General features: G+C 37.3%; 1 protein-coding gene across 4 annotated transcripts in view; it reads left to right on the plus strand.

The window, feature by feature from the left end:
* tnksa (tankyrase, TRF1-interacting ankyrin-related ADP-ribose polymerase a) overlaps positions 1-21880 on the plus strand; it is a 113457-nt gene that overhangs the window by 5691 nt on the left and 85886 nt on the right. For 2 of the 4 annotated variants that reach the window (XM_048165289.1, XM_048165290.1), the window contains exon 3: positions 6527-6622. The exons of the other annotated variants lie outside the window; for them this stretch is intronic. In XM_048165289.1, coding sequence (XP_048021246.1) covers positions 6527-6622 — 96 coding nt within the window. The remainder of the gene's footprint in view (positions 1-6526; positions 6623-21880) is intronic. 4 annotated transcript variants of the gene reach the window in all.

Consider the following 21880-nt stretch of genomic DNA (forward strand, 5'->3'; position numbering starts at 1 on the left):
GGATTCACTGCATTTACGGCCAGCAAAGCAACATAGTAAAATTCAAATAGTATTTTTATTTTTTGAATATTAATTACAGAACGAATATTCGAATATTCGACTATTTGTGCACATCCCTAGCATCATTACTCCAATCTTCAATGTTTCATCATCCTTCAGAAATATTTGGTGCTCAAACATTTCTTATCATCAAAGTTGAGAATAATCCTGACCTGCTGTGTAATATTTTTGTGGAAACTGCTAGATTTTGAATTCTTTTGTAACAGTGTCTTTACAATCGTGTGCGTGTGTGTGTGTGTGTGTGTGTGTGTGTGTGTTAGGGCTGGACTATTAATCGAAAAGTATAATCTAAACCGAAATTCTAACCTACGTAATTTTCCCATGTCGGTTATTTCATTTTTTAATCCGGTTAATACTTTCCCCTTAAACACATACCACCACGTGTGTAGTCACGTGACACTGCCCCATCCAGTCAGTGGCATGGAAGCAACACCGAGGCAAACTCAAACGCCGAATCCGAGTCAACAGTCAACACGCACAGACAGCGTTTGAGCGGTGAGCACCGAAGTGAACACTTTCACTTGCGTCTTCACTAATCTTTGTCAGTTCTATGTGTTTTAAGGCTTGCCAGTTTGGTCATTCAAGCAATTTTAGACCATTGGATAAGTATTATTATCTTGAGCTACTTGCCCTGATGCACACAAACACTCATACAGACAGTAACGTTAGCTGTATATCATGTGAAGGTCGCGCACACAGAGAGAAGTGCAGAAACTCGTTGTCAACGCTGTCCTGTGATTTATCACTAAAGTAGCTTGGAAACTTAAAAGTTATAGGATGTATGTAACTACATACAACCCACAGCTTCACAATTAATAGAGAGACAGTATGAATAGGCTAATTCACACACGCAATCGCTTTCATTAACGCATTCAAATAAATGTACTGATACTGTGCTAATTTTTCTGCAACTGATTTACAACGAGCAGAAATCTGTAAGAAATATTAGGAACCATAGATAAAATAACTACTGAAAGTGAGCTGTTATGTCAGAGCATTCTTTTATTAGGAAAACGTATCCCATCTTTAATAGTCAAGCATATTACAGTACAAATCTTGTCAGTGAAGTATGAGGGCCCAAAAAAGGAGGGGAAAAAAGCTAAAAAAAAATATATATATATATATATCGTTTATCAATTGTAATCGAGGTAAAATGTTCAATTAATCGAAATTTTGATTTTTGGTAATATCGTCCAGCCCTAGTGTGTGTGCTAAAATATGATAGTAAAGACAAAAAATATATTCCTTGATATTTATGTGACACTTCTCTTGTTATATGTGCATTTGCTAGTCCAAGTAAAATTACATTGTTGATGAAAAATGTTTCTTTTTTCATATCTAAAAGCTCGCCTCACAAAAAAAAAAAAAAAAATAGACAGCACTATGCTAGTTTTGTCCCTTTAGATTATTTCATGAATACAAGCCTTTTCCCAGATCTTCATCCTTTCTGCACCCAACAAGTGTCGTCACCTCTGCCCTTTGTTCATAATGAATAAATAATTGGCATCCCCTCTGCTAATTAGAATTGCTGCTGGTCGCCACTCATTAATTTTTGTGCCCATCAGCCTAAAGCTGCAGGGGGCAGTTTGAAATTAGAGGTCGTGCCGTCATTCCTTGCCTCAAAGATTGATGACGGTAATGGTGACAGCAGGTTTATTTTTTATTTTTTTTTTTACTTCATCTCACTCCTGACTTTTCTACTAGGTGAACAAGTTTAAACTCCACACTCTCATAGCCACTCTCATAGCTGTCCACTCCTATTTTCCAATGCAGTTAACCATTATTGTGCACGCAAGGGATAAAAATAATGATCAATAAATCGATTAATCATCAACGTCCCTAGCCCACACCTTCAATCTTGGATATGTATGCATCCCTGTGTGCGTGTTTCTTCCATTCCCATCTGGGTTTATCAAATTGCTAATGATTTCACTTGGCACTAATGGGCATTTTCACTGTTGTCTAAGTATGTCGAGAATTTAATGAACGCAGCTTGCAGAGATGGCTGTGCCTGATATATGTGTGTGTATCTGAGCCTCTCTGAATCCTGTTAGAACAGCAGGGATTTGTACATGGTTATGCATTAACCCAAGCACCCATGTTCTCTCTGAAGCTCTCAGTTAATCAGCCCTCTCAGTGTTCGGCCATAATTACCCTACTCTGCTGATCACACTCTAACCACCAATTACTACGCATGCCGCGGCCGTTGTTTATTCAGAAGGTCCTTATGACCAACTGTAGGTAGTTGGTTCTTTCACCCTTTGCTTTGTCTTCTGGACATGCGTTTTTGCTTGTTTATTTCAGGGGTAGTGACATGTAAGATTGTCTTTGATATAAAGAAAAGAAAAAGTCTTTAGTTTAAAGCACATGTATCACATTCTTAAAATCACATTCTTGGTTTTGAAAAATGTTTAGCTCATGAATGGGAAGCGCTGAAATCTATTTGTGGGGGTCAGTGTTGATATTGTGGAGGGATGCAATGTATGGGAAACACTGGCATTGTGTTTTTGACCCTCCAGTATGTATAAGCATGCCAACAACGTAGATGCGTCTCATAGGGAGTGGGACCGCCTGCAGAATGGAGGTTACCTAAATGTCCCCTCGATGCCTGATGGATATGCAAGCTGTTATAAGCACGCCAGCGAATTTTAATCACCCCATCGCCGCCATGCTTCCATCACATCCAACCCTCTGTGCCCACCCGCCCCACGGCAGCCCACTGCTCAAGTGCTTTCATGACACCAGTGTATGCAAATGTGGTCTCTGTGGGGCCTTTAGTGCATATTAATTTGACTGAGAGGGCTGATGGTAGCTGTATCTTCCCACTTAGCTAAACCTTTTTCCTCATCCCGCATTTTTCCGCATCAAACCCCTAGTCCTCCCTTGATGCAGTGGTGTATTTCACACTGGTTTAATGCTTGTCAAAACTGTGTTTTTCTGATGAGAAATGGATGACCTATGAGTCACCAGCATAGCAGTAGCAATACAATCATACTCACGCAACACAAGATTGCTCTTCTTTTTTTAGTTACAAGCTTTTTTGCCAGAATTCTTTCACTTGTTTCTTTCACAGGCTTTAAAGATTTGATACTGTAGTGTTTTGAGAACAGCTTTCTTGTAAAGCAGATGCTTTATTGTATTAGTCGGCCCCAACGTGATGGTAATCAACAACACTATCGTTCAAAAATTTAAGGTCGGTGAGATTTAAAAATATATATATTTATGTGCTGTGTGTATATTAAATAATGTGCTGTAATTAGCTTGCAGTTATAGAATCTTTTTCTTTCAGAGAAGATGGGCCATGATGGTTGACAAATTGTACAACAACCGAGACATTGATTAGTGAGGTCAACTAATTTATTTATTTTACAATGTATTAGGGATGGGCGATATATTGAGTTTATACAATATCAATATTTTTTATAAACAATATAGGAAGAGGCAAACTCAAAAAATTGTTGGATTTACTTAAAAAATAAGTGTCAAGTGGTTCCACGCAACAATATTAAGTAATTTGTACAAAAAACTATTTAGTTGAATGAACAAAAGAAATTCAAGTAAAGCTGACAATTTCTTTGAGTAAATACAAATCATTTGAATGTCATTGTTACATAATATTTATATGTGCAGTTTACTTTATAATGTTATGTTGATTACATAAGGTGAACACATTTTTTTTTTTGAATAATCATTTAAATAAAAAGGATACAACATATCAGAATGCAGCCCCTCACCCCAAAATGCACTCAAAAAATAATTAATTGAACAAACTCAATTGAATTGAGAGCAGGAATTTCATCCTATAAGCATGCGTATATGAGTGCACACAGCCTAAACACAGGCAACACTCTTCTGCATGATGGTAACCACAAAATTCAAAAACAATACAGAAACTACTCTAAATGTTCAACATAACTGAACGTTAAACACTAACATAAACTAACATCTTTCCCTTCACTGAAAAAACACATAAAATAACACTTTAATCCCTAAATTTACTCTCCTAATGCAGTCCCTTGCGAAGCATGCTGGGAACTACGGATCCACTGCACAGTTAGTTATGTCAACAATAATGTGTGCGTTTCACACAGCAAAGTTAAGTTGACTGAACAAACGCTAAGTAAAGCTGACAATACTCAATTTTAGTAGAAACAACGCAGTTAAATTACGTTCATGTAGTTACATGAGTTTAAGTAATGTGAACAAGGGTGGTCTAACTAACAACAGTGAAAGTTCATTTTTATGAGTGCAATGCAGTTTATATTGATATATAGTAGTTGAGCGCATCTGAAAAATGGCGAAGGACACAGAGTGAACTACTGCCCAGAAAGTACATAATCAAATTTGTCCTAAACATGAGACTTGAGAGCTTCAAAATAACTCGTAAAATATAGTAAACACACATAGTTTAAAGCTGCTTGCCCCATCAGATGCGTTTGAGATATGGTGTTTGCCTCGGTGCATAACTTACATAGGTGTATATTCTCCATCTGTAAATGTTAGAAAGTCTTGCAAAATTTCCATTTTGCTATCAGGAGTGGAGCCTTAGCAAGCGAATCTCCGCCAAAGTTCACAGACTTCAGTGAACGAGCGCCGCCACCAAACAGATGGAGCGCAATAGAACAGGAGCTCTAAAATATAGCTACATTTTTTCTAAAATATTTGTTGTTGGACATTAAATGTGCCATATGTTGAATTTTAAACCTATAAGTAAGTGTATTATGATGGTGTGAACTGTAAAGTGACTATTGTAATGGGGTAATCAAATGTAGCGTATAATAATGACAAAGCTCAGATGAGTGAATGTTAAGCCGAGAACACACTTAACGATTGTAAGGCTGATTATGAATGTAAATTGATACTTATGACTGATCGCGCTCAAACGCGTCCAGTCAGAGCCAGTCGCGTTCAGTCGGCGATTACAGTCGATGTTCAAATCTCGTAAGTATTAAAATCTGCTTCAGTCGCAGGAAACAATCGCTGTGTGTTGAGCACAGTCTTAGAATGGTTTAACTAGTCATTAAATGTGTGCTCGGCTTTAGTCTGTGCTTTTGTTTTTATTTACTTTTAAATTTTAGTTGTTAATTTCTGCTATAAAATGTTTTTTGTTGTTGTTTGTTTTAATCTTGTTATAATGTTAGAATGCACATAATATGTGGTGTAGCCTGCATGGTTACATTGACTGATGTTTGTTTTCATAGTCTTCAATATGAACAATATGATTTTTTTTTTGTATCCAAATAGAAAAAAGTTGAAAATATTGAGATCTATATCATATCTCTGTATTTTTTTGGCCATATTGGCCAGCCCTACAATGTATAATATTTTTTCTTATATGTGTTTGTATATTTAGCTGCGACACTTTAATTAGAATGTCTTCATTTACTCACCCTCATGTCATTACAAACCTGTATGACTTTATTTCCACTGTGGAACACAGACACAAAAAATATATATATTTTGAGCAATATTATTCAGTGTGGTGTTGTCTTCATACAGTGGAAGTCACCAAATGGTTTCCAAAACTGTTTGGCTACCAGCATAATTCAAAATATCTTCTTTTGTGTTTTGCAGTAGAAAGTACAGGTTTGTAATGACATGAGGGTGATGCAAATGATGACAGAATTTTCATTTTCAAGATCACTGATCAAAAACACATATAATGTAGAAGAAATGCGTCAAATTACAGTGAATTGCCCCTGCACAAATAAATCAATAATTTGTTCCAGGTGAACCCAAATCAGCTTAATTATGCAAGTTTTCCTGAAGACTGATTAGTCGACTAGTTGATTTTGAAATCATGTAGTTTTGCACATCATTAATACCAAACTCCTAGACGTTCCCTATGATTTGAAGCAATGGAAATGCCCATTTTAATGAAGTATTCTGTGTAATTCATCTCTGATGCCACAGATCTGTGTGATGAATTGTAGGGAGTGAGAGATGTGTGGAAGTGTTACTGAGGAGGGTAGTGAAATGGAAGGGTGGGCAGAGGGAGGGGACGCGTACGTTAGCCTGTGTACACGCGTATGTTGTTGTACAGAGAGAGAGAGAAGAGGATCGGAGACAGTTGATAGATGCTACTCGCTCTAGGTGCTCTGCGTTACTTGGGTATCAATAGCAGAGCGCAGGCGAACGGCTCTCGTCGCCTCTGTTCCTTTCTCTCAGAGGGCTGTGGAGAGGATCGGAAGACATGCTTTGACATTCCACTCTCATACCCGAGTTCCCGTCACATGCCTGGAGTCGGACTCTCTCTCAGTAACATGGGCTTTTACCCCCCGTCTCACTGCAGTGTGTGTTTTTCCGTACGGGCTGTTTTCGCTGCTGCTCCTGGTGCGCTGGTGCGCGATGTGTGTTTATGTCTGCACCATGCCGAGGCAAGCGCTCCCAGTCAGCGGTGCGAGCGGCCCCAGCAGCAGCCTCTGTCTGCCTGAGTTACGATACTGCTTGTGTTTCCCCTGCACAGTTCTGCTCCAGCACGGTGCCGATCCCAACATCCGCAACACCGACGGCAAGTCTGCCCTGGACCTGGCTGACCCGTCCGCTAAAGCTGTTCTCACCGGTGAGTGCAGCAACCTCATGTTCTCCATTTCCAGTCTTTCTATCTGTCTTTTTCTTTCTTTTTATCAGTGTTTTTGTCTTTCAACGACTGCAGTTTGTTCCTGTCTGATACTCTGATACTGTCTCTACACAGCTTTGAAATGGAGCAGCATTGTTATGCATTTGTATCTTCACATTAAGTGTGTTTGTGTAAAGTGAGACTGTTGTTGTCCTTGAGCGCTTCTCTGCCTGCGTGCTCTCTCTCTAGTAGGGATGGGTGACTATTGAATGTTATATTTGTAATGATTTTAAAGTTAATCTACATTGTGAGGATTTTAATGCGCTGTGTTTGGTCAAGTGTAACTTTGCCCGTTTCAACCTGCTTTGTATTGTTACAATGTTCTTATATGTAAATGATCAATTTTTACTCGTTATTCTTGTTACATGGATCGAGAAATTCCCATTTATTTGTCACCAAAACATGTCATCCAGTGGACTTTTGTCAGCTTCAGGGCTTTCATGAAAACTACAGATTATAGTTCCACATTTTTGTATTCCCTCCCACAGAAGGGAATAAATGCAAAGAAACAGTTTTGTAATATTAACTTATCCTATTTATTCATGAAATAAATAAAAAAAATCACTGTCAAGACAGATCATAAAACAAAGTTCTATTTTATATTTAAAAATCTGTAAATTTATATGAAAAATTCACTGTTTCTGATTTGAAAAGGTAGTAAAATAATGAAGAACAAAGTAACGCATTACACAATATATAGAAAAAGTGACGAGTCTATTTATTTTGCATTTACACTTCAAGATTTAAAGCACAGATCATTTGACATACAATATCAGATTTTTTTGTTCTATTCAAATTGCTATGGTTATTATATGGTTATATGATAATCATCATACAGTTATCATAGCAATGTGAAAACTCTACACTGTGCATTAAATTGGTTATTGACATTGTGTTTATACATTGTTGGTTATAATGAAATCCTCATGCTTAAAGGGATAGTTCACCCAGAAATGAAAATTTTATGTTTATCTGCTTACCCCCAGCGCATCCAAGATGTAGGTGACTTTGTTTCTTCAGTAGAACACAAATGATGATTTTTAACTTCAACCGTTGCCGTCTGTCAGTCAAATAATGCGAGTGAATGGGAACTCCATCTATAAGAGTCAATAAAATTGCACAGACAAATCCAAATTAAACCCTGTGGCTCGTGACGACACATTGATGTCCTAAGACACGAAACGATCGGTTTGTGCCAGAAACGGAACAGTATTTGTGCCATTTTTTACCTCCAATACACCACCTTGTCCAACTGCGTTCAGCACTCGCTTAGTGAGGTCTGATCGCGCTCTGACAGCCAAAGTGATATCTAGCACTCATTGAAGTATATGCGCGAGACATCACTGCCGTTATCAGACCTCACTAAGCGAGTGCTGAACGCAGTTGGACATAGTGGCGTATTAGAGGTAAAAAATGATAAATACTGTTCGGTTTCTCGCACAAACCGATCGTTTCGTGTCTTAGGACATCAATGTGTCGTCACGAGTCGCAGGGTTTAATTTGGATTTGTCTGTGCATGTTTTTTTTTACTCTTATAAATTGTGTTCCCGTTCACTCGCATTATTTGACTGACATACGGCAACAGTTGAAGTTAAAAATCATCATTTGTGTTCTACTGAAGAAACAAAGTCACCTACATCTTGGATGCCCTGGGGTTAAGCAGATAAACATCAAATTTTCATTTTTGGAAGAACTATCCCTTTAACAAAAATTCTTCCTTTTTGAGCGGTGTTGAGCAGATTCTGACTAACTTAAACATGTCTGATTGGCCATTGCTTTCACACGTTCAACACATATTGCTGTGATTGGCTGCATAGCTCAGTGCTACAAAAACATGTTGTAAATAGAAACCTTTGATGCTCTTTTATAGAGTGCTTACACAAACACTCACGGGAGCATTTTAAAGGTGCTTCAAAGCAGCTGGCTATCAGTGAGTTTACATGCATCCCCATAATGTGATTATAATGGCATTTTTGCAATATTGTGATTAAACTTTACCTCATGCAAGTACAATACTACTTCTATTTGATCAAACTAATGCAATTAAGCTCATAATTGTAGTAACCATATTTGCATTAAATGTGGTGTACGCTGATTATAAACAGCCATGTAAACACCTTAATCACATTGTTACCACTCTGACCAAAGTGTGCATGTGCTCGGCATGTGTAAACTGGAGTGAAGAGTTCTGCTCGTGTCATTTAAACAGTCCTTACTCTGATTATTAGAAATAATTGCATTATTGGTGCACATGTAAATGTAGTCAGTGAGTACGGTACTGCAGAACGGCAGGTATCATCACTTTAATTTATAAAATAAATCTTTGGGCGAGAAGATTCTTTATGGTGGTGGCCGAAATATTTTCAGTGCAGGATAAAACCCTGCATATTAATGTACCGTAGCAACCTTTAGTCACTGCCTACAATGTGCTGGATCCTTCACTGAAAACCGAAAGTAACTCACTCCCACCAAACATCGACTCTTTAAAGGGGTAGTTCACCCAAAAATGAAAATTTGATGTTTATCTGCTTACCCCCAGCGCATCCAAGATGTAGGTGTCTTTGTTTCTTCAGTAGAACACAAATGATGATTTTTAACTGCAACCAACTGCATTCATCACTCGATTCGTTTGGTCTGATCGCGCTCTGACAGCGGCAGTGATGTCTCGCGCATATACTTCAATGAGCGCGAGACATCACTGCTGTTGTCCAACTGCATTCATCACTCGATTCGTTTGGTCTGATCGCGCTCTGACAGCGGCAGTGATGTCTCGCGCATATACTTCAATGAGCTTATATGCGCGAGACATCACTGCCGTTGTCAGAGCGCGATCAGACCAAACGAATCGAGTGCTGAATGTCGTTGGACATAGTGGTGTATTAGAGGTAAAAAATGATATAAATACTGTTCGGTTTCTCGCACAAACCGATCGTTTCTTGTCTTAGGACATCAATGTGTCGTCACGAGCTGCAGGGTTTAATTTGGACTTGTCTAAGCAAGTTTTATTTACTCTTATTGTAGAAGTTCCCATCCACTAGCATTATTTGACTGACAGACAGCAACGGTTGGAGTTAAAAATCATAATTTGTGTTCTACTGAAGAAACAAAGACACCTACATCTTGGATGCTCTGGGGTTAAGCAGATAAACATCAAATTTTCATTTTTGGGTGAACTATCCCTTTAAATTCTTGCACCCGAGAACAATACAAGTCGACACCATTATGACTAAAAGTTTGCTAAGAAGTATTTCCTACTAGCAAGGCAGTATTTGACTCTGGAAAAGCGTATTTATAACAGACTGGGGGGAATGACCTTGGACCATAATATGCCTAGTGCATTATGGGTGTTGAAGTTTTCCTACCTATTTGGCAAAAGGGTAGACAATAGCCTTTTTTCTTTTTCTCTAGTCAGGTAGCATCAATTTCAATTTTTTCATCTTTCTACTGCATAGACAGCCAAGTCTATTTTGAAGTCTATTTTGAAGTCTATTTTGAAGTCTATTTTGAAGTCTATTTTGAAGTCTATTTTGCCAGCGGTGAAGTACCACTTTAAGTTATTGTAACTCTGTTTAGTAATAGTTTGCGCTGTTCTAGTGTCACGACTTTTGAGTTTTAGGGCATGAATATGAACATGTTTTAATAGTGTTCAATTCTGTGTCATGAAATGATTCAAAACTCTTGATTCAGTGATTGTTTATCTAATGTAAATTTGTAAAAATATTTGTATATAAATATGACTGTTTATTAGTGACAGGCAGATGTATTGGCCATGGCTGCATTTCTCAAAAGCATTGTGAGATAAGTTGATCGTAGAGACCATTGGTGGCAATGGTTCTACGATCCACTTAGGCTTTTAGGAAACATAGCCCAGGTCAATTAATTAGCCCATATTTGGCAATTTTAAGATTGTCCGATAACAGTTTGTTCTTAATTTTAGATTGTGCGAATTCTTTTTTTATTGCATTTTAAGTAAATATTGTATAAAACTCATTGCTATCATTAATTGTATTACATATTTTGTCATTATGTATTTGTCATTTGCCACCCGCTTTTAGATATTCAAATCAACATCGGCAATTGAATAAATCTTATTGACTGACTACTTTATTATTTTCTTTTATAAGGGATCATTGTATTGGTGTATATACAGTAAACGAAAAATATATATATTTTTACTTGTGTTCTAGTGAAAAATGGTGAAAAACAGCATTTTTTATTGTATTTTATTTCTTGATTTAAACATTACATTTCATTTTCTGCTATTGCTGTTCAGTTGAACTTATTGTTCACCTTAATTTCTTTTTATTTAAAAATATAACATTTTGTGTATTCTCTGTATTTTAAAGTTGTATTTTTGCATTATCCCTTGTTTTTTTTCATGTAAATAGTAAAGCAGTTTTGTCTGCTGATAGCTATGCAAATATATGTTCCATGATTAAAATCTAAATATTAATATAGGTAAAATCTAAATTAAACTAAAGCTTATAACATACTAGTCACACTGCTTGGCCCTGATCTTTGTATTGTTTGGAGGCAGAGATTTGTGTATAATCAGGCTGTACTGATCTCACATGGTCCTCTTACAGACATTTCAATTGTGTTTACACTTAGTTGCATCATTTCCTGTTTGGTAAATACATCAATTACAACAAGGGATGTAGAAAGCCTTTCGTCAGCGGGGTAATTCTCTGAACTGACAATACGTTTTGCTGCCAACAAGCATTATAGTAGTAAAATTTCACTCTTCATCCCTCACAGAAACACGTAGTCGAACCACAGCAGCAGTGATGCGTTATAAAACGATTCTCTTTCTGAAATCAATATAAGCTTTATTAAAAGACATTAGACTTCATTGATACAACAGCTGGCTGCATAACAATGTTGATAATTTCTCACGTCAAGTAAATGGAAATGTATTCTGTAATGCAATATATATCAGATGCAAAATCAAATGAATTAGAAGGTCATTTCTCAGGTCTCAAAAATGATTGAGCACATTTATTCAAGTAGTGTCAATAGCAGAGATGCATATGATGTGCTTATCTTATAGAACTACTCAAAATGCAGAGCAACTGCGGCAGCCATTAGATATTATATGTAAATCATGAGATTTGCCATGAAAATCTGTTTTTCTATCCACTTCTCAGTCTAACAAATCAGAAATATGGTGATAAGGCAAAAATGGCAGCTCCTGGTGTCAGTGACAGAGGTGATATGTTTGGTTTTGTGAGTATAAATAGAGCAGAAGGCAGAGCTTTAGTCTCTAGAGTATTACAGATAATTGTTATAGATCCACTTTTTCTACCCGGCTCCCTGACCCTGCCTGTCGAGCCTCCCATCATCTGTCTAGAAATATTGAAGAGCAGCATTCATTTCATTCTTAATCATGGTTGGCTAGCTGTATCGTACCAGACTACACAACATACAACTTTTTCATTTTTCTGCAACCCAACCCCTAATTACTAACTGAAGTATTCATTTAGAAGCTGAGCAATGTGAACCGAGTTATTCACACTGTTGTTTATTTGCCCATGGCGAGTTTATCTCCTCTCACTTTCGCTCTGCTAATTTGAACGTTGCTTGTACAAATTACATTGCGAATTAGTCGTTTTGCATCACGGCTGCCAAAAGGCTATACGTGAGAGGTCTAATGCCATCCAACCATCTGTAAGCATAGCAGCATTTTCTTCAAACAGCTTCAGAATAAACCTCCGGGTCATCAAGTTCGTCTTGTTGTTACAGCTTAATGATCGCGCATATTAACTTGTCTAGGTCATCTGTATGAATGGCTATTTATTGCACTTTTCAAAAGAGTTTGGTGCTGCTTATCAGCTGCTTAATTTGATCGAACGTCCTGTTTGGTTTTGTTGTTGGATGGAGGCTTTCCAATAAACAGTCTGTTGAGTGTAATTTAAAAATAGAATCAGCATGATTAAGCCAAGTGTTTTTGTTGTTTATTGCGAGGAATTTTGGAAAAACAACACAACCCGTAGCCACTAACAGTTTATTTTTTAAATCCCTTGTGTATTTAGACTATATTAGTTTTTGGAGATGCCTGTATAATGGCAAAAGTTATTGCGCCGTCACCAAAGGGGTGCTTTTTAAACATTTTATATTTATGATTTTTTTTTTTTTTTTTTTTTTTTATTTATAAGGAAAGGGATGATTTGATGTAAACATGTCTCAGCTTTGTTCTTGTGTTTGGGGCGTCTGGGTAATGATGAGGCAGGCGTGATAAAACACACACTAACCAGAGCATCACCCAGACTCTTAAAACACTGAAATAACAATTCTTCCCATCCCACCCTTCCCATATTAAAATATCATCTTATTCTTCAGATTTTAGGAGTGTAAATGAGACAAGAAAAAAAAAAAAATTAAAAAGAGAATACTTGATCATTACTTGTGTATGTATATTGCTGTGGTGACCAACAAAAGTTTGGTTATTAAAAAATACTTTTAATAAGCAAGGATGCTTTAAATTGATCAAAAGTGATCGTACAGATATTAATAATGTTTTAGATTTCTATTTCAATAAAGGCTGTTCTTTTGAAATGTTATTCATCAATTAAAAAAAGTTTCCACAAAACTATTAAGCACTACAAATGTTTTCAACATTAATAGTAATAAGAAATGTTTCTTGAGCAGCAAATAAGCATATTAGAATGATTTCTGAAGGATCATGTGACACTGAAGACTGGAGTAATAGCTGCCGAAAATTCAGCTTCGTCATCACAAATAAATTACTTTTTAAATATATTAAAACAGAAAACTTTTTTTTAAATTACTGTTTTAACTTTTTTTATTAAATTCATTGCATTTATCCTAATATAATGTATATTGTAATATAATGTCTTAAGAATTGTTTTATCCTTTATAGACCAAAAAGCTAGATTTTCATTAGGGCTATTGCAATGATTATGTAATGCTTAATAGATTATTAGTGAATTTTCATTCAGATAGTTAGAAATGTCATTAGTATTCATTGCTTCATATGTCGTCTTCACGGATCCATGGTTGAAAATGCTGTCTTTCAGCGTACACCAGAGTAGACAGTTTGATTCATGCCTATATTTGACACATAAATAACACCCATGTGGAGCCATTGCTTTGGAATGACAGATTTTGAAGGACCTTGAGCTTGACTTTGATCATGTGGTAATGCCTCTGCCATCGTATGATGTCCTTACAAAGACAAAATGTTCCTTTAAGTTGCATTAGACACACTTGCACTGTAGCTTTTTGTGAAATGATGGATTACTGCAGAAGTACTGCACGCTGCATTCCACACTGATTCATTTTATTTTTTCCCAATTATCTTTTTTCATTTATTTAATGGCTAATAGTTTTATATGAATAATGGGGCATTTTATTCTTGCTAGAACACTGATGGTTCAGATAGGGAAGTTATTAGCTTAATTTTGTATGTGAATGTCTAATTTTATAATGTATTTGTGAACCACACACTTTAGCTGAGGATTTTATAAAAGTCTGTAGTTTCTGATGGCTAGTGTAAAACAAAAAGTGCAAGAATTGCACAAAAAGTGCCTGTGCAGAACTGAAAATTTTCCTGGCATAACACTACTGTCTTAAGTGGTATTGATAATATATGTAATGTTTTGGAAAACTGCCCGCGTTCTCCACCATTTGTATTTTAGCGACTTTCGGGTAGTGATTAAAGGTAGTTTAGATGTAAGCTTTATGATTAATGTGACACTACTTCTAACATGAGACACAGAAAAGGGAAATGTGAGACTTGATTGAAAAATTTAGACCTGGTTAAGGCTTGTTATGTAAAGTAGGTTTAATCTGAAATTATGAAGCATGAGATTGCAGTTGTTAACTAAATCAGTTTTGTTTGGCCATCCTCAAATGTCAGAGTTCACCTCGCCTCTGGTGTTGTATTGTAATCAGATGTGAGTAAATTTCTCTGTTGTTACAGGCTTGATGAATCCAATTTGTTCGGCTTGTTTGTTTTGCAGAGATTAGTTCATAACACTTCAATATGGAACAATCAAATAGCCACTGGCATATCATCCTCTCGCCATGTTAAACAAAACGCTGTTCATTTAGCTTTGCTTGATAGACTTTCAAGAAGTGCTATTCATTAGGGCCCACTTCCCATAATAAAAGCAAAGTTATTTTGAATCAATTCAAGTTCAATTTCACAGACAACTAAAAAACCTTGTCCTTAAAGAGCGAATCCCAGGGTGAGGCATCTGAACGATGACTCTGACATTTGTGTGTGTAATGGAAAGATGTCTGAAGTGCGAGTGCCCTCCAGCACCAAAACAGTGCAAGAAAGCAGAGTAAATGTTCTTATGAGATATAGACCTGAATCGGTAAGGTAGTGGACTGGTGCATGGCTTCAAAAAGAGTCTTTCTCTGGGACTAGAACCTCTGAGTTTTTATATTGCTCACTGTTGAGTTCTCTTTTCTGTATCTGTTCCTTTCCATCTAAAAATGGATTTATGTTGGTCATATTACTCTGAGAACTATAGAGTCTAAAATGGAAAATGTCAAGGGGAATACAAAGTCACTGATTGTCTCGGATGATGTTTTCTCTGGAACTTGGGGAGAAAGAAGTATGGATAGAAAAAATTTTGTTGATGCAAACTTCAAGTGTGGCATTTCCTTAAGTGGTGAATTATTGAGCGAAATTTTGTTTAGGATATTTTTCTTCTGCAGAGCTATTGCTGTTTTTTTTGTTTTTTTTTTAACCCCAATGAAGTCACTTTCCAACTCATGCAGTGCTTTGAATATCCATTTAGACTTTCATCATACCAAATATTAAAAGAATGGAAAATATTTTCCCTTTGAAATCTTCTGCAAAATTACATTCATGGTCTGCTTTAAAAGTTAATGTTTTTCAACTGAGTGGGAGAAGATTCGTCTTATAGCAGCGCACCCATGCCCTAGACAGTCTTCTAAAACCCAGCGTAAACATAGCTGGAAAACCCAGACCTACTCCCTTGTGTGTCATATTTCATTTTTTTAGACTAAGGAAAGAGTGGGATATTTGTTAGCCGAATGAGTATTTTTTTTTACTATACTTTCTTAATCCAATAGAAAAATAATTACTTTGATATTCTTGCCATTTTTTCCCCCCCAGATGAGTTTAAACCGACCAATAGTACATATTTTTCAGTCTAATTTGAATGACCGCAGAGATTTTGTTGTCACGTGTTTTACTCTAGGTGAATATGTGGGTATGCATACATTTAAATAAATTAGCATGCTTTAGCTATGACAGATCCAACTGTTGTCTCTTTTTATTGTATCATAATGCCCCACCTGTTTTAGATTTAGCTTTTAAAAAAAATTGTTTTCCAGGTGTCATACGGCATCTTTCTTTACAGTCTATAGGATTACACAGAATCGGTTGTGCAAATGTAGTCCGCTTAAATCCTCAAGGGATGAAACTAATGCCTTTGACCTTCAACACCAAGAAAGTGAGGTTAAATCGTATTATAGCAAGTTTAATGAAGTGCAGATAGTCTTAGATCAGTTGGGTTATTGATGCGGCCAAGCCTGGAGTGGCCATCGGGATGATAGATGAGCACATCCATATATACTGCTATCTACTTTTTTTAAACTTTTTTTTTATTCATATGTGCTGTATTTTTCAGCTGTGCCTATTAATAACTTTGATTTGTAGAATGTTTTTTTTTTTTTGTTGGTTATTAATCTGTATATTCCTGTTGAAACATATGACAAAAAAGGGGATGGGGGTTGGTCTTGGCCATTAAAATCCCAGGCTGAAAATGGGCCCCACTTTGTCCCTGGATGCGGCTCTGGATTTATGTTCTCCACCGGACTGACTGCTTTTTCTCTAGAATCTGACTGCTCTCCTCCTAAAGCCCAGAGTATGCACATAGTTGAACGTGTAGCCTTTCAAAGGGCGCATTTAGGAGCCATTCACGTAGAAATACATTTTTCATTCCACTGCTCTACTTTTCCATTGTTTTTCAATGTAAACACGTGCACGACAGATGTCTTTAAAGGATTAGTCCACTTTTAAAAACACTTTTCCTGATAAATTTACTCACCCCCATGCCATCTAAGATGTTCATGTCTTTCTTTCGTCATAAACAAGATATCGCCTTGAACGTACCTCCGCTTCCGCATTCTTCATAACGCTTACGCTGAATGTTCTACGCCTTCCCTATAATACTTACGGAAAGAACGCGGCACCAGTTTAGTTTTTTTTCCGTAACTTGAATAGGGAAAGCGTAGGACATTCAGCGTAAGCGTTGACGAAAGAAAGACATGAACATCTTGGATGACATGGGGGTGAGTAAATTTATCAGGAAAAGTGTATTTAAAAGTGGACTAATCCTTTAACTGCTGCGCTCGGGTCTCACGTCTTTTGCAGCATCTCGCGCATTACACAGCGTTCGAAAGAGTTAAAAGAAGTTCAACTTTTTAAAAAAGGCATCTCTAGACCTTACATTTTTATTTGCTCCATTGGCCAGCTTCTCGCATTTTTAACAGCAAAAATGCGTTCTGTGTGATCCGGCCCTTATACTGCAGGTTTTGATGCCCAATTCCGATTTAATTGCGCTTTTTCAATGATGTATGACTCGCATTGACGGGAATATGTGTCCGATGTGTCCGCTTACATGGCAGATGCAGATTCATCAAATTTATTTCCACATATGAATGAGTCTGAAACCGATCTGAGAATATCAGAATCCATGTGGGTATTTTTTCTCTTTACACATTCGTGGGTCATATCCGAACCGTGCCACATGGGAGGAAAAAAAACGGAATTGGGTCACTTAAACCATGTAATGTAAATGCGGCCAAAGTATGTGGAACAACTGATTAGCGCAAAACAAATGAATTGCGCATTTGCAACCTGTGCGTACAAAGTGAATAAAGTCTGGCGGCACAGTACACGTGTACTATTCTGGTGCTGAAATTTTATTCATGTGCACTGAACTAGGGCTGGGCGATATATCGCATGCGATTGTCACGCGCATTTCGTCAGTAAAGCCGGTTCCCTGATTACCGCTAAATCGCCATCACCTGCTTTCAAATGGAGCGGCATTTAATAGACAGAGCCGTCGTTCACTGACAAGCTACGCAATATCGCGTTCATTATCGAAGGCAATTCATCTACGATATGAGCGCGATATTGCGTAGCTTGTCAATGATCTACGGTTCTGTCTAATAAATGCCGCTCCATTTGAAAGCAGGTGATGGCGATTTAGCTGTAATCAGGGAACCGGCTTTACTGATGAAATGCACGTGACAATCGCATGCGATATATCGCCCAGCCCTACACTGAACGCGGAAGTATAGTTTGGGCTTTAGGAAACTGCAGTAATATTATGTCAATTAGTAGTTTATAGATTTAGCTCAGTTATTCAAAGATTTATCAAGATGGTTGATCATTTTCATTTTGTCTATTGGTGTTTATTTGTTTGTTTTTTTATATAGTTTATTTAAAAAAAGTTTAAATTCACTGAAGTACTGTTCCTCCTTTTATTGTAATTTTTATTAGCTTTATTAGGTTTATTGTAATCAGAATATTAACTACTGTTCAAGGGTTTGGGGTTGGCAAGATTTATTTGTTTTTGAAAAAGGTCTCTTATTCTTACTTACCAAAGCTTTATTTATTTGAAATATTATTTAATTATATTATTTACCATTTAAAATGTGTTTTCCATTTTAATATATTTTTAAATGTCTTTTTTTTTTTTTTCAGTAGCCATTACTTCATCTTCAGTGTCATGTGATCCTTCAGAAATCTTTCTAATATGCTACTTTGGTGCATAAGAAACATTTTTATTTTTATAAATGTTGAAAACAGTTGTGCTGCTTAATATTTTAAAAAATATTTCACGGAAACCGTGATACTACTTTTTTCAGAATTATTTTTGATGAATAATAACTTTTGTAACATTTTAAAGGTCTTTATTGTTGTACTGTCTTTTAATCAATCGAATACATTCTTGCTAAATAAAAGTACTAATTTCTTTAAAAAAAAAAAAAAAAAAAATCTTACTGATCTCAAACTTTTGAACAGTAGTGTAGATGGATACAAACTTTATCAACATGAATATTTTGGGTAAAAAAATAATATAGAAAAAAAGGAAAATGCTTGGATCTTGGAATTCTGAGGCTCGTCTTTAATGTTTTTTTCCCTACCATTTTAAACAATTTTTACCTTTACTAGTTACTTTAAATGGTACTTTAGTGTGAAAATTTCTAAAAGTATTTAATGTAAGCTTTCAAATAATAGAAGGCTATAAAGGCTGCATGATATAATTACAAAATGCTGTTGTATATCATGTCACACTGCAGAATTTGTCAGCATCCCAGAAGTATTTCTTGTCAATTTCCCTCCCTGTACAACAGAGGGATAGATGCACTGTCACATAATTATCCGTCCACCTATCTCACAGACGACAGCTTGACTGCTCATTACTCAGGATCCGGAGTACAAATGCAGAACACAATAAAACAGAAATAAGCCTAGTTCTGCACCACTGCTTTATTTTGTCTTTGAGAACCTTCTGGTTCTTTGTGTGATATCTTGATGTCCAGCCTGGTCTCCACTTGGAGAGGACAGATGGCTGGACCTGAACTGCTGCTTGGCATCACGTAAACAGCTTCCGATAGTTTTTACAGCTTGTCAGGACATCATCTTTGGTCCACTGCTCTCACGTGATGATCACCAAGTGGGGCTGGGTGGTATGACGATGGAACATTGCAATCGCAGAAATGCCTCAACCAGTTTTTGCGATTGGCTCATTTTTTAGATGTATTTGTTTTCTGTCTTCTGTTTTATCTTGTGTTATGTAATATGAAGCCATTTTGTACTGATGCCAGGGTTATTCTTTCTTTTTTTTAATGAATATAAAATAATCAAATTGAGATGCAGCCACAGAAATAAACATTACCACTTGATTGCGTAATATATAATGCATTTTCTGAGTTCTGTGCTCTTTTGGTCAGATCACCCAACTTTACCACTAGGTTTAGTTGGAAATACAGACATGAAGTGTGTGAGAACATCAGGTATTTCTTTGCTTTTGAAGAGAGAACAGAACAAATCCCCATGTTTATTTTCTCACCAATGTACTTTCAACTCCATCCAGCTCTCTTCAATTCGTTTTCCAAAATCTAAGATAAATCCTGTTTGATTGTTTTTCTTTTATATATTGCTGCCCTTTTTTTCTAGACTTTTGGGGCTTTTCTTTTACCTTTGCTATCATGTTATTATGAACATATTTTTCCCAATGTGAATCGAAAATTTCTCAAGCTGTTTTAAGAGCCCCGTGATACATTGCAACACAAAAAATCTGTAGTGCAAACATCTTGAAGAGCTATCAGCACCAGAGTAAAGAGGGGTTGTTTGCTTAATCTATTCAGCATAATATCTTGCCTCTCCACCGCCAGGATTTAAACAGGAAAATAAAACTGGCTGCAGTTTTATTTATAAGATTTACTTTTTAGTTGCAGGCAGGCAGTCTCTTCCCAGTCAATTAGATGTAGCAATTGATCCATAGCCTGTGCCCTGCTGGGTGGGTCAGATAATCCTTTTTATCCCCTGTGTACGTCTGACGCAAAGACCTTTCAGTTTGGGTTTTGTTACAGCATATTAAAAACTGTTAATCATGAGCCTCTAGGCCTGGTAGTAAACTTTGACCTGTGTGGGGCACAGAATCTGAAGTTCACAGTTTTAGTGTTTGAATGGTAGTTCACTTTAATTTATATGGTGTATCGTAACAATAATTATATAACATACATTTTTTATTTGGTGGTTTAAATAATCCCTTCCTTCCTTCCTTCCGACCTTCCTTCCTTCCTTCCTTCCTTCCTTCCTTCCTTCCTTCCTTCCTTCCTTCCTTCCTTCCTTCCGACCGACCGACCGACCGACCGACCGACCGACCGACCGACCTTCCTTCCTTCCTTCCGACCGACCGACCTTCCTTCCGACCGACCGACCGACCTTCCTTCCGACCGACCGACCGACCTTCCTTCCGACCGACCGACCGACCTTCCTTCCTTCCTTCCGACCGACCGACCGACCTTCCTTCCTTCCTTCCTTCCTTCCTTCCTTCCTTCCTTCCTTCCTTCCTTCCTTCCTTCCTACCGACCGACCGACCGACCGACCTTCCTTCCGACCGACCGACCGACCGACCGACCTTCCTTCCTTCCTTCCTTCCTTCCTTCCTTCCTTCCTTCCTTCCTTCCTACCGACCGACCTTCCTTCCTTCCTTCCTTCCTTCCTTCCGACCGACCGACCGACCTTCCTTCCTTCCTTCCTTCCTTCCGACATTCCGACCGACATTCCGACCGACCTTCCGACCGACCTTCCTTCCCTCCTTCCGACCGACCTTCCTTCCGACCAAGTATTTTAAAATGTTCATCTTCACAGACTGTTAATGTAAAGGGATCGTTCACCCAAAAATGAAAATGATCATTATTTACTCTCCCTCAAGTTTTTCCAAACCTGTAAGAATTTCTCTCTCCTACAAAAGAAGATATTTTGAAGAATGTCGGTAACCAAACAGGCCCAGGGGCACCATTGACTGCTATAGTATGGGAAAAAATACTATGGAAGTCAATGGGGCCCAACTGTTTGGTTTCCGGCATTCTACAAAATATCTTCTTTGGTGTTCAGCAGAAGAGAGAAATTCATACAGGTTTGGAAAAACTTGAGGGTGAGTAAATGACAGAATTTTTATTTTTGGGTGAACTATCCCATAAGGGGCTTTCGCACCAAATAGTTCTAAGAACTCATGGGAACTAACCACTAAAATAGTTCCCAGAGAACTAATTTCTCCCACAGGCCATGTTCTTGTTTGCATTCACACCGGGAATAAGAACTCTAAAGCGGCCAACAGTGGCGTCTTTAAACGCGGCATTTACGAACGCTAATTATCGTTGTTTTCCATGTTTGTGAAGTAAATATGTAAATCCGGATACTTCAGCTAATAATTCCAGGAACCATGAAAAGGTTCCTCCAGTGCGAAAGGGTCTTTAAATTTCCTTTATTTCCATTGTCAGACATTTCCGTTCTCAATGGTTTGAAATGGTTCTGGAACCCTAGGCACTGGTGTCTAGACCAATATATCTGAGGGAGTTCCTTCATATGAAATGTTTGTAACTTGGGAATTTGGTGTGTGTCTCAGACTGAGACATATCTCATTGATCTGAGGCCATTTTTACCCATGAGCTCAAGGA

Source organism: Megalobrama amblycephala, linkage group LG18, assembly GCF_018812025.1.
Source record: "Megalobrama amblycephala isolate DHTTF-2021 linkage group LG18, ASM1881202v1, whole genome shotgun sequence".
Classification (NCBI taxonomy): Eukaryota; Metazoa; Chordata; class Actinopteri; order Cypriniformes; family Xenocyprididae; genus Megalobrama; species Megalobrama amblycephala.